This window comes from Phyllopteryx taeniolatus, chromosome 11, assembly GCF_024500385.1.
Source record: "Phyllopteryx taeniolatus isolate TA_2022b chromosome 11, UOR_Ptae_1.2, whole genome shotgun sequence".
NCBI lineage: Eukaryota > Metazoa > Chordata > Actinopteri > Syngnathiformes > Syngnathidae > Phyllopteryx > Phyllopteryx taeniolatus.
Window position 1 is genome coordinate 3498818 of NC_084512.1, and position 13143 is coordinate 3511960.

A 13143-nucleotide genomic window follows, 5' to 3' on the forward strand; every position below is an offset into this window, starting at 1 on the left:
TTTGCATATAGTGCAGCACTGAACTCTCTTTTCATCAAAGCACAAGTTTAAAATACAATTAAAATATCATCTCAAAGCGAAATGTGGCATTTTATTTCTCGTATATTTGACGCCTGTAATCAATCACTATTAATCAAAATTTTAAAGTGTGATTAGTCTGATTTTTAAAAAAAATTAAAACTCAATTGACAGCCCTAGTAATGTCATCATTAAATTGAATGTAAAGAATTAAACAGGTTTTGCCACATGCTTCACTTCAATTTAATGGACATTTTGCTGCTCCTTCTGGTGTGCGTGGCTTGGACACCTGGGGGCAGTATTACACAGACATATAGATGTACACAAAGGAGATGGTCACAATTGCTCAGTAAGCCGCCGTCATCGCAGAGGATAAAAAATATTGTATTAGTTTTGTTATATCTGTCTATATTTGTTATGTCAGTTGCTTAAAGGGTTATAACATGGCGACGCCAATGCTTTTCATTAGCCATGGCATTTTGCATTGTTTGTAAGCATTAAGTTAAACATACTTGTTAGCGGAAGATTATGTGGTTGTTTTAAATACACAAGGTGTAATTCTCGTTGTTTTATGTTTAGTTTGACAGTAACCTTTAACTGGGGGTGGCATGAAACAGCTTGAAGCCTCTTTTTTGATTGTTTACTATCTGCCAAACTGCTGCTTGTTGTGAAGTGAGTTGAGTTCACAGCCACCATCTCGCACTTGTATCTTAAATTTTTGCTTGCAATTCAAAGCAAAAAAAATCATCCGAACAGCGGCTCTTATCTCGAAAAACACGTAAGTCAAGTCTCTCGTATCTCAAGGCACCTCTGTATATGTATTTGAGTTATTTGTATTATCAGTGTGATGATGAATATGTATTGCCGCAAAAAAACTGTCACCGATTTGTGCTTGCTGCAGATGTGGATGAATGTTTTGAAGAAAATGAGCCTTGCAAGTCCGTAGGGGAGTGTGTTAACAACATGGGCTCCTACACATGTACCTGTCCCCAAGGGTACCGACAGATCGACAGCACCAGCTGCACAGGTTAGCAATGTGAGGGAATCTCTCACTGTGTCTTTAGTCAAGGGTCACTGAAGCATGACAGTGAGCAGGTGTGGACACATTATGACGTCTATGAAGAACTAACACCCAGACAGACACACACACACCCTCTCAATAGGAGTCATGTTTCTTTCCTTGCAGATGTTGATGAGTGTGTAGATGAGCCAGAACTCTGCGCGCCCCATGGTGAATGTCTCAACACAGAGGGATCCTATCTGTGTGTGTGTGGGAGTGGATTCACTGCTAGTCTTGACACACCCTCCTGTGATGGTAAGTGTTGGATTTATCTTACCCAACATTATAAAAAATAGACACAAAAGGAATGAAGACGCTGGTTTCTTTTTCTCATGAGGAGGGCGTATGGGAGATTGTTCAGATTACAGCCTCTCAATACGCTCTAAACAATCTCTCCCGTCGCTCCTGTATTTATTTGAAATAGGGAGGTTTCTAAGTTTACAAGACATAACGTACTAAGCTACAAGACACAACACACTAAGGGTAGGGTTTCAAGGTGAAAACATGGGACCAACACCTGCCACGTCCCGGCCACGTCCTTCTCTCTGATGATTCCTGCTGAGTCATCTTCTTGAAGGCGAGACATGTTCCTTTCTCAAAATGGTCCATAATACTAATGCAAGCTAAGCAAATAAATGATAACTTCTACAATATATTTAACATTTCCCTCCTGTTTATCATGTGTTTGCACAAATGCTCATAGCATTTTACAGTCACTTCATTTCGATTTTTTTTTAGCTGTAGAATAATTTTTATGAAACAAATACATTTACACTCAGAGTAAACTTGTCATACATGAATGTTGTAGTTTAAACATCGTAATCATCTGGATCAGGAAACAAATCAGGTAAAACAACATCATCATCATCATCATCGTCATCATTATCAACCTCCAATAAAGGATAAATCTGCTCCATACGGTTCCATGTGGGGGTAATTGCTGTGGTAATTAATCTACTGATTAAAGCCCGAATGCATGGGGCACAATAACATCCACACAATGTCAGAATGGCTGCAAAAACAGCAATTGATATCAATATTGGTGAAATTAGGGTTTTGTATTTACCAAAAACGTCCATCCAGCTGTCCCACAAGGAGTGTTGATTGAGGGTCCGTAGACCATCGATGGCTCTGGTCAAGCTGCCATCTGAAGCACTATTGTTTGTTCTCCAAACATACCGCAAACACCTCCCTCTCTTGCGAGGAGCATGTCGACAGCTATGCGGTTTTGGAACGTCCTTGAGCTGCTCGTGCACAGCTTCCAACCCACTCTGAGTCAAATTTCCTAATCTCTGTACATTGAAGTGGATATAGTTTATCCCATCAACATTTTTATTAATCGTACACCAACAGCATATGAAGTATTCAAATCCTCCTGCAACTTGGTCAGCTAATTTGTATTGATTAGGAACCACACGAGGAACACCTATGGCGTCGATGTATGTTTTATGTTGGATAATTTTGCCTCTGCCAGGATAAACCTCATTTTTGTCTATGTTCTAGATTGGACAAAAACATTGGTGCCCTTTCCATTAAATCTTGAACAGGCATAGGATATACTGATACATGCAATATCAAAGTGATAATAGCGCACAATCCAGATATATCTTTAGGTAATCTATCGAACAGTCTATCATCTCCGCACCACCACCAGATGTCGCTCCGTGATACTGGCATAAACTGTGGTCCGACTTTTAAGGTTACTTTACACAGTGGTCCTAATTTTTTGCCTTTACTAATCATGTTTATACAAGTAAAATTATTCAGTGCTACTAAAGTAGAAAACATTGGTTTGTGTTTATCTGCTTTTGTTACGGGATATATAGGATCCCATGATTTACACCTCTCAGTTGGTACAGTAGCGTTCATTAATGGAATAATACAATCTTGTGATAATTGTGCCGGAACTATGCGCAACAAAGGCCTGGGACCCATGCAAACAACACAATCTTTTCTCGCTACATTTGCTGGTTGTTCCATCTATAGTAACCAATTGTTATTTTGTCCTGAAACTCCTGTGACAACAGGATGTTATGTTGTTAACCATTAAAATTTGTCCACCTTTCTTTGAAGTTTTCAATGGCATTTCTGGTTTAACACGGTTCCTATAACACAATGCTACTTGGAAGTGGGGATCTTTTCCGCCAGAATAGGCCCACAAGCTCACCATCAAACACACTGGGTGACTTGATTTGTATTTCAATATTAAACTATGGGCCTTTTTGCTTATGTTTAACTTCTTTCTATGTTCTTTTGCTATCTTTTGTGACCAACTGGACCAATCATAACCTGTTTCACCAATGAGGTGTTCCCATCCAAAGCCTATAGTTGCATACCAGTCATATCCAAATCCCCAATTCTGCCCATTCTCTTGAGCGTCATTGGTGAGAGCCGCATATGGAATTATGAATAAAGCAGTTTGATTTTGGGGGCACAAAATATTAAACCGTTTTGCCGCGTTTGGAGGCCATGCCCACAGTTCTGGTCATCAGCTGTACTCCTTTTGATACGAGTTAATGATTAAAACTTTTTTTATTATTGGGTTCGTCATATTGTTCCAGTTGGTAGGTGATTTTCTATCTAAAAAATTGGTTTTATCATTGAGGGTGGGACGTCCCATGTACCACAAAAACAAAACCAACATCTTAGTAGCCAAAGTTGCTACGTAACAACTTATCGAATCTCATAACCAACGTGGGTGTGCCTTTCTGCTGAGTTCTCACTAAAAGGGTTGGTGTCTTTTTTCTTCACTGACCAGCAAGCGTTTTCAGAATCTACACATCTGCTCCCGCTCCGTTATCAGACTTTTGCTCACCTTCCCTATTTGAGTACCCAGCTGAAATGACTCTTTTACAGTGTGTTAAATGAACCCACGTGTTTCTTTCTGCTATTTTTTAGGGCTGTAAAGTGTCAATCTATCTGTGCCACCATCCCTCCGGTTGAGACGTGACACAGCATGGCTCAATATAGCAGCCCATTTGAATAGGTTTTTTTTTTTTTTTTTTCTCTGTGCTAATGTAAATTTCATTTTGTAGTTTTGCACTTTGTTTTTCCCAATAATTGCGTTCTTGTTGTGGAATATTCATATTGGCTATCAGTATAGATTGTACCATCTTTATTTATCATTAGTTTGCATGCCTTGGTTAATGCTACTAATTCAGCAGCTTGTTCAGCCAATTCCTGATAATCATGCTGCATGCCTTCATCAAGTAAGGGTATTAGTGTGGCTGGATTTAAGGTTGTGCATCGCTCAACAGTCAAATGTGGTTGTGACAGCAAGATGGCCATGCAAGATAAATGTCTTGCAGGTGATAAAAACGCCATATTCGTTTGCAATAGGAGAGCAGACACTGTATGTGGGACCTTAAGAGTTAATGGATGAAATAACACAATTGTGGAACTGCTCTCTACTGCCGTCCAGGCTGCCACAACTGCTCTGACACAATGTGGTAATGCACACGTCACGCTGTCCAATTTAGTCAAAAAATAAGCCCATGGTCTTAGCTTATCACCGTATTGTTGTGTAAGTACGGAGGCCATGTAATAGCTTTTACAATCTACCATTTGAATGAATGTTTTATCATTAAATTTGGAAGGCCTAGCGCAGCACTGGACACCAAATGTTGTTTAATGTCACCGAAGGCCTTTTCTGCCTCTGTATTCCATTAAACAGGTGATGTCATTTTAAGGTTGTCTTCATACATTAATTTTGACAATGGTGCAACAATTTCTGCATAGTTTGGAATCCATGCTCTACAATAATTTGTCAGACCTAAAAATTATTATTATATGTTTCTTCGTCTGTGGTTTAGGATTTTTTAAGACTATAGCTTTCCTGTCTTCTAATATAGTCCTTCCTCCTATACTTAAATTATGGCCTAGATATTTGACTTGTCTTTTACACCATTGCAATTTATTTTTGTTAACTTTATGTCCCTCTTCTGCTAGATGATGCAGTAAGGCCAATGAATCTTTGCATGTCTCTCCATCTGGAGATGCCAGAAGACATGCGTGTTGTCATAACTTGTGAATAAATGGTTGGACTTTCACAGTAACCTTGCGGTAATCTAGTAAATGTATATTTTTTTTCCTCAAATGTGAATGCAAACCAAAATTGACTGTTCTTTTCTATTGGTACAGAAAAGAATGCATTACTTATGTCCACTACTGTAAACACAGTAGCGTCTGGTCTTAATGAATTTAACAATGTGTGTGGATCTGGTACGCATGTATTACTCTCTGTATTACTGCAGTATTTGCTGCCTGTAAGTCTCCAACCCACTGAAGGTGGGGCCTTTTTTACAGGGAAAATTGGTGTGTTATATGGTGATTCTGGACACTCCACTATAACTCCTGCCTTAATTAGTGCTTCAATTACCGGTTTGATTCCTTCATGTGCATCTGGTTTTAATGGATATTGACGAATCCCTGGTCTATATTCTGTTTTGGGTCTAATTTGTACTGGTAAAGCCCGTTTAATAAGCCCTACATCAAATGGTCCTGTGGACCATAATTTTTTTGGAACTTTTTTAAAAAATATTTCTTCATCAATTTCAGTGAGGATCATTTGGTCTAATCAAACAGGTTGCATGTGTTTCCCTTCATCTCCCTGTATTGTCCAAAACATCGCCTTCCTAATTAGACCAGTTGACGCACTGTATTCCAGTTTGTTTTCTATTTGCTGCCAATCATCTGTCTCCTGTCCTTGTTTTACTAATGTTCCCATATGTTTCCACTGTGACTCATAATCTTTGCACAATGAAATATGTGGGACACTTGTATTTTTATACAGTTCCTTTAATTTGTCTGGTAAAATAATTCCTGCCGCGGCTATAATTAATTATAATTATAATTAATATAATTTGATTCCTGCAACGCGGCTATTTTTTGTGTATTTAACCAACCATTAAAGCCGTGTTCAGTTATCCCTGTCTCTAAATATTAAATTTTATCAGGATCCTGTTTTTTTTTTCTTTTTCTTTTTTTTAAATTTACTTTAATGAACTTCCAACCTTTACACTGCAGTGTATCCCTGTTTTTTATTTTACTACTTCCTTTCCCCATTTGAAAGAATTTGGTTCAGTGTAATACTACCTAGGGTAGTCTAGAACACTGTTTCTTTTCAGTAGGACGGTGATTCAAATTTACTTTCTCTTTCGAGTGGAGAATTCTTGCCAAAAGTCCACCATTTACTTTCCCACTGTTTTGGTATGAAATGAAAAACCTAGTGGTTTCCCATTTAGACTCTCATTCAAACAGTTTTCATTCACACTGGCTCGTCAGAGGACTCCGCCGTCCTATATGGAATTTAACTACGACGCCACGAAACTTTCCTAGTTTCTTTATTTTACCCGCCATTGACTATTATTCACAGGGTTTATTAAACACGGAATTTAAGTACGTACAGGACTCCGCCATCCTCGCGGAATTTGTCGGACTCCGCCGTCCTTTTTCCTAAAATTTTTTTCAATTTAACTCACCAAAATCGTCTTCAATCCTGTGTATTGTCGTCAACCTTCAGATCCCAGTTGAGGAGAACGAAGACCAGTCCCGTAAAGGGTCTTACTTGCTGTGGCCACGGTCTCTTAACTGCAAGTCGGCTCCACAACTGGAATCCTCGGGTGTGTTGACATCCGGCTCGAAGGACCAATTTAATGTTGGATTTATCTTACCCAACATTATAAAAAATAGACACAAAAGGAATGAAGACGCTGGTTTCTTTTTCTCATGAGGAGGGAGTATGGGAGATTGTTCAGATTACAGCCTCTCAATACGCTCTAAACAATCTCTCCCGTCGCTCCTGTATTTATTTGAAATAGGGAGGTTTCTAAGTTTACAAGACATAACGTACTAAGCTAAAAGACACAACACACTAAGGGTAGGGTTTCAAGGTGAAAACATGGGACCAACACCTGCCACGTCCCGGCCACGTCCTTCTCTCTGATGATTCCTGCTGAGTCATCTTCTTGAAGGCGAGACATGTTCCTTTCTCAAAATGGTCCATAATACTAATGCAAGCTAAGCAAATAAATGATAACTTCTATAATATATTTAACATTTCCCTCCTGTTTATCATGTATTTGCACAAATTCTCATATCATTTTACAGTCACTTCATTTCGATTTTTTTTTTAACTGTAGAATCATTTTTATGAAACAAATACATTTACACTCAGAGTAAACTTGTCATACATGAATGTTGTAGTTTAAACATCGTAATCATCTGGATCAGGAAACAAATCAGGTAAAACAACATCATCATCATCGTCATCATTATCAACCTCCAATAAAGGATAAATCTGCTCCATACGGTTCCATGTGGGGGTAATTGCTGTGGTAATTAATCTACTGATTAAAGCCCGGATGCATGGGGCACAATAACATCCACACAATGTCAGAATGGCTGCAAAAACAGCAATTGATATCAATATTGGTGAAATTAGGGTTTTGTATTTACCAAAAACATATATTTAACAGTAAGATGTAAAAAAAAAACAGTTTCACTAAGCAGTAAAGCTGTTTATCACAATTGTCAATTGCTTGATGATAATTTATGTTCCAGTGGGACATACTTTTTCTTTTTCACATTTAAGAAATGTCAGACAACTATTCTTGACTAAGTATTTCAACAAACCTCAGTGGGAAGCGCTATTGCAACCCTGAAACTATTCCATATCTTGTTAAATTTATGTAATTTATTTAATTTAACTGTTCAGTCCTATTCATAGTTGTTCAAAAGCCAGACATAACCACAGCATAAAAGCCAGAATCTGTGGTCATCCTGTGAGCTTTTTATTTCACTTTCAATTATTTTAATATCTGCAATGTCTATCTCCTTTTATACTTTTAAAATGAGGACATTTATCTCCTGTTTCTTTCAGACATGTTGCTCAGACATGTTGCTCAATAATACAGAAGCGTTGGCTCCTTTGCCAGCACTGTTGTTTTTTTTCTCAAATAAAAACTGGAACAAAAGGAAAAACTCACATGGGAAAACAAATGAAGCCTTTGAGCTGATTGTCTAGACGTGGAGGTACATTTCTTGCTTTCAGACTTAAACCTGGACTTATTTTCGCTATAATTGTCTGCTTCAATGAAACCACAATGTTGTGGCCTCTTTTTAATGTAATGCATTTGGTTTGCCATCGTCATCATTAATTTACTTGTGCTCCCTGATTTTTTTTTCTTGATCTGTGTAAATCATAGCGAAATTCTGTGTTTTGTGGGATAGCAGTGAACGTTTATTGACGCACCACATTCATTCACATGGCGAAAAATATTACACTTTTAACTGCATTACAATATATATTACATAGTGGGGTAAGTTGAGCCGTCTTTCTTTATCCGGATCACTACAGGAATGTAATTCAGTTTTTTGGGCAAACTAATATATAGTATGAATGTATATTTCAGGATTTTGCACCCCCCTACAAACAAGTGGATTCAATATGAACACAACAGTTTTGGTGATATAGCCTGTCCAAAAAAAATTGTCTTGTGACACAACTTACCCATGCATGTGTTCATAGGACCAGTGTAAATTGAGCCATCTGCCTTTTGCCCCCTCCCTACTTCCCCCAGAACTTCCTTCCTCCCCTATCCCCCCTTGAAGACCCACAATCCACTTCACCTGTCCCTCCCTCCACCAGTCCCTTCCTGGATTAAACTATTCCATAGTAATACATGTTTGTACCGAATAAAATCAGGCATTTCCTCAAATGCTTATGTATTTATTTATTAAACAATTCAAATGTCAGGCCTATACTGTGCTACTAGGCTCTTTTAACTTCGATGACCCTCCTTGTCATGCTCGGCCACTCCGCGAGTTCCCAAAAATATGACAATTCTGTTCATGTCCAAATATTTATGGACCTGACTGGAAGCATACTACATCTCAGTGCTGCTAGTAACATAAAAATGAAGTTTATAGAGTGAACTTTATGCATAAGCTGAGCTCATTCACATATGATTATCAGCAGTAGATCTTTGTTGAGCCAAGGCACCTATTTTATATTAGAAATCCTCACAGTAAACCAACCAAACAGAATATAAAAAGTATGAATATTTTCACAACCATAAGGCGCGCTTAAAAGTCTTAAATGTTCTCCAAATGGACGGGGCGCCTGATAATGCGGCGTGCCTTATGTGTGCACCAAGTTCCAACATCTATAAATGTTGTGTGATGAGCGCTCCGCTTGACTTTTTTTTTTTTTTTTTTTTTGACTGTTTTTGACCGGTTGACTGACTGGGAGCATTTCCTGCCGACATGCTGCTTATATAGAGGAAAAGCGGACGTGGCTGAGGACAGCATGCGAACGTAAAGGGGGAAGGGTCCGTGAAGGAGGACGCTAAAGCCACGGCCCCAGTAGGTATATAGCTCCGGCGTGTGCATTGTGCAAAACAACATCGGTTTGGCTAAGGACCCCCGAAAATGGCACCTACGAAGAGACACGCTTACGAAGCACAGTTTAAACTGCAACCTATCAGTTACGCGGAGGAACATGGGAATCGAGCAGTCACGAGAGAATTCAAGATCAACGAATCCATGACAAGAAGACGAAACTGAGTTTCCGCGGAATAAAAAGAAAAACAAGACGCAGAAACAAGGCAAGGTGGCCGTAGTTGGAAGGCCAACTCGAGCAATGGATTAATGAATAAAGAACAGCCGGGAGAAGCCTCTCAAGTCACCATTCGACAGAGTGCAATAACTCTGCTATGTGCAGCAAGTGAGGAAGCTTGCCATCATTCCGGGAGGCTTGACTAAGGAACTCCAACCACTGGACATCCGTGTAAACAGGGCGTTCAAAGTGAAGTTGCGAGCGCCGTGGAAGCGATGGATGACAGATGGCGAACACAGTTTTACTAAGACTCTGAGGCAGCGGCGGGCGAGTTACGCCACAATTTGTGAATGGATTGTGGATGCTTGGGCTAACGTGTCTGCTTGCACTGTTGTTCGAGCTTTCGTAAAGGCCGGCATCATTTCTGAGGAGCCGCACGGCAACGACACTGACTCCGACGAGTACGAGAGGCGTGTTTGATTGAGAACTTACCCAGCTGTTCATTTCGGATACAGAAGATGAGGACTGTCACTGATGGTGTAGTAGTGCACTCACCTGACTTTGGTGCGGGCAGCGTGGGAGCAGTTCCCACTCAGTGATGATGTTAACGTGAGTGCGAATGGTTGTCCGTGTCTATATGTGCCATGCGACTGACTGGCGACCAGTTCAGGGTGTCGTCCGCCTTTCGCCCGAAGTCAGCTGGGATTGGCTCCAGCACCCCACGACCCTAACCAGGATAAGCGGTGTTGAAAATGGATGGAAATGGATGGATGGAAATGAGGACTTTGATGGATTTGTGGATGAGAATTGATAAAAAAATAACGTGAGTACATTGTTAAATACTTCAATAAAGTACAACCCGAACTCAGTTTTGCTCCCGCTGCCTTTTTAAAAACATTGTTTTAGCGTGCATGCATGCTACCGTATGTTTTAAGATAGGCATGTTTTACAATGCCTGCGCCGAATAATACGTCTTATGTATGTGTTAAATACAGAAACAAACCCCGTAACTGAGACTGCACCTTTTAATACGGTATGCCCTAGGGTCGTGAAAATACGGTACATTTTACACAATGTCCCAACTTCATGGGAATAGGGTTTTGTACATATATAGATTTTTGGACTCAATAAATTTTTGTTGTTGTGGTAACAACGAGCTAAGGGCTAGAGCTAAAAGGTTCACTCGACCGTGGCGACATCGTTAAAACATCAGTGCTCAGAGATGTGCGTGTGTTCCCCACATAACACACATATATGGGAAAGTTAACCGCTTATAAACCATAACCACATCGGCACACACTAAAAATATTCAGGGAGTAGTTGACTTTAGCGACACTGGATTGACAGGTAAGCTCTCACATCACAATCTATTAGCTCAAGGGCGGGCCTTATTTTACATTTTTACATATTTATCCTTTATTTAACTAGGTGAAAGCTTATTGAGAGAGTCTTTTTTTCAAGAGGCAGCATCAATTATACAGGCAGTATAAATTATACAGTACATAACACAACATTTATACAATGAATAAAAATAAAGACTAAAAAATAAAGACAAAAGAACAATGATACTAAAATGTATGGCATCTGCTTTATAACCTGACAAAGTCTAAATCCTTTCAAGTACGTACATGTTTTTTTTTTTATTCATTCAAATTTGGCAGGCTTTAAGACATTTCTTGGGCCTCTTTAATGGGTTAATGGCTCTATACCTATGTGCCAAAAGTTTAATATTTGTTTAAGTGCAATTTTTGCGAACAGAGCCTGGGTCTGATTCATTTGTATTTTTTATTTATCTAAGATGTTTTATTTATTGTTCTACATTACAATGCCATTTTTCAATGTTCTTTAGAATTGAAAGTTAATTGTTCTTCAAAGGGTGTACTTAAAGTATTATGCTCTATAATATCATTATATCAGTGGCATGGTTATGGTGATAGTTTTTGGTCAAATATATCGTCCTAAAAAATATGCTATCATGGCAGGTTGAAATATAATATATTGAATACATTTATTCCAAACACGGGCACCCTGGGACTCACATAGTTTCAAATGTAAAATAATCTATGCCTATGGATTAAGAATGGGATGTCACTTAAATTCACCTCTGAGTCAAGGAGGTGAGCGAATACTTTTGGCAATATAGTGTATATATAGTCATGTGTAGAAATTTTGACAAGGACTTCTGCAGGTAAAGTATGTGGGTGTGACACCATACACCTATTCCAAACTTAATGGTATAATGAAATCAACTATTGTGTCCTGTAAGTGTTGGCAATTTGTTCAATGGCATTTCTAAATCAGTGAAGTAAGATAAATTATCTTTTGACCAACAGATATTGATGAGTGTGGACTCAATGAGACTTTGTGTAGTCCTCATGGTTTCTGTGAGAATAGATTGGGTTCATTCAGATGCCTCTGTGACCAGGGCTACCAAGAAAGCCAAGATAGCCAAAGCTGTGTGGGTAAGTGTTTCATCTTAGAATGTATGGAGGAGATACTTGAATTGCATATGCTATCTTTCCTTATGATCTGTAACAAAAACTCCCAATGTTGACCCATTTTTAAATAATGCACAGAAACCTTATACAGCGAAATTTCAAATTTTGCCACAGAGAAATAAATAACAAATATACTATAGCCCCTTGTTCACCAACCAGCCCAGGAACTTTGAATTCCTGGTTGCAAAATGTTCCTGTTGCCATTGTGTTTTGCATTTCTAATGCACCTATTAGTTCAGGGTAGCTTAAAGTAGCCCTTTCGTGCTGTGAACATTGACACTTATTCCATAGTTCTGGACTGAAAAATATTGTCTTGGAGAAATAGTCTCAGGCCCATATAGACACAGTATTTATTTTAGACTTATTTTCTCATGGTTTTTAACAGATCTTGGCCCACCCACATTTTGGTCGAAACCCTGCTTGAGCTGTGATGTAAGTGCCAGAAACTGATTTCCCCGTACTATTAGACGTACTTGGTTGGCTCAGAAGCAAGCCTGGGGTGTAATTGTCGCCTATATTCAAAGTCTGGATGTTTTGTAGACAAGAATAAGTGAAAATAGTGAGGTTACATAAATATGTGTCAGCTTGTTTTTTAGACTTTACACCGATCTGATCGGCTGTATCAGATCGGTGTACCATATTATTGTGTCCAATAAAACATACAAAACTGAAGCGCGGAACAAGATTGTGTCATGCAGTTAGCTCCATGGCTGTGCACCGTGTTTAGCCAGGGTAGCTAGCTAGCATCACTAATAATCACGTCACTAAATCACTAATCATCACCTCCTCCGGCTTCGTTAACCGTTAAAGAAATCCTACCTGCAACTCGAGCAGGGTTGGACACACCAACATTTGTGTAATACTCTGTGTCCTTATATTGCTTTAGAGCACGGAACATTCAGTCCTTCTTATTCAGATTGCTTACAAATTGCACATTTGACTAGGAGGTTATGGATCCTGCAGCTTTCCCCAAGCTAATTGGGAACATGCTGCTGTGATTTCGTTCTCGG

The 13143-nt window shown here is 39.1% G+C and overlaps 1 protein-coding gene across 1 annotated transcript in view; it reads left to right on the top strand.

Moving 5' to 3' along the window:
• The window catches only part of ltbp1 (latent transforming growth factor beta binding protein 1), a 195653-nt gene that overhangs the window by 159836 nt on the left and 22674 nt on the right, over positions 1-13143 (top strand). The window contains 3 exon segments of the mRNA XM_061788961.1: positions 920-1045; positions 1205-1333; positions 11969-12097. Of these exon segments, the coding sequence (XP_061644945.1) occupies positions 920-1045; positions 1205-1333; positions 11969-12097 (384 nt within the window).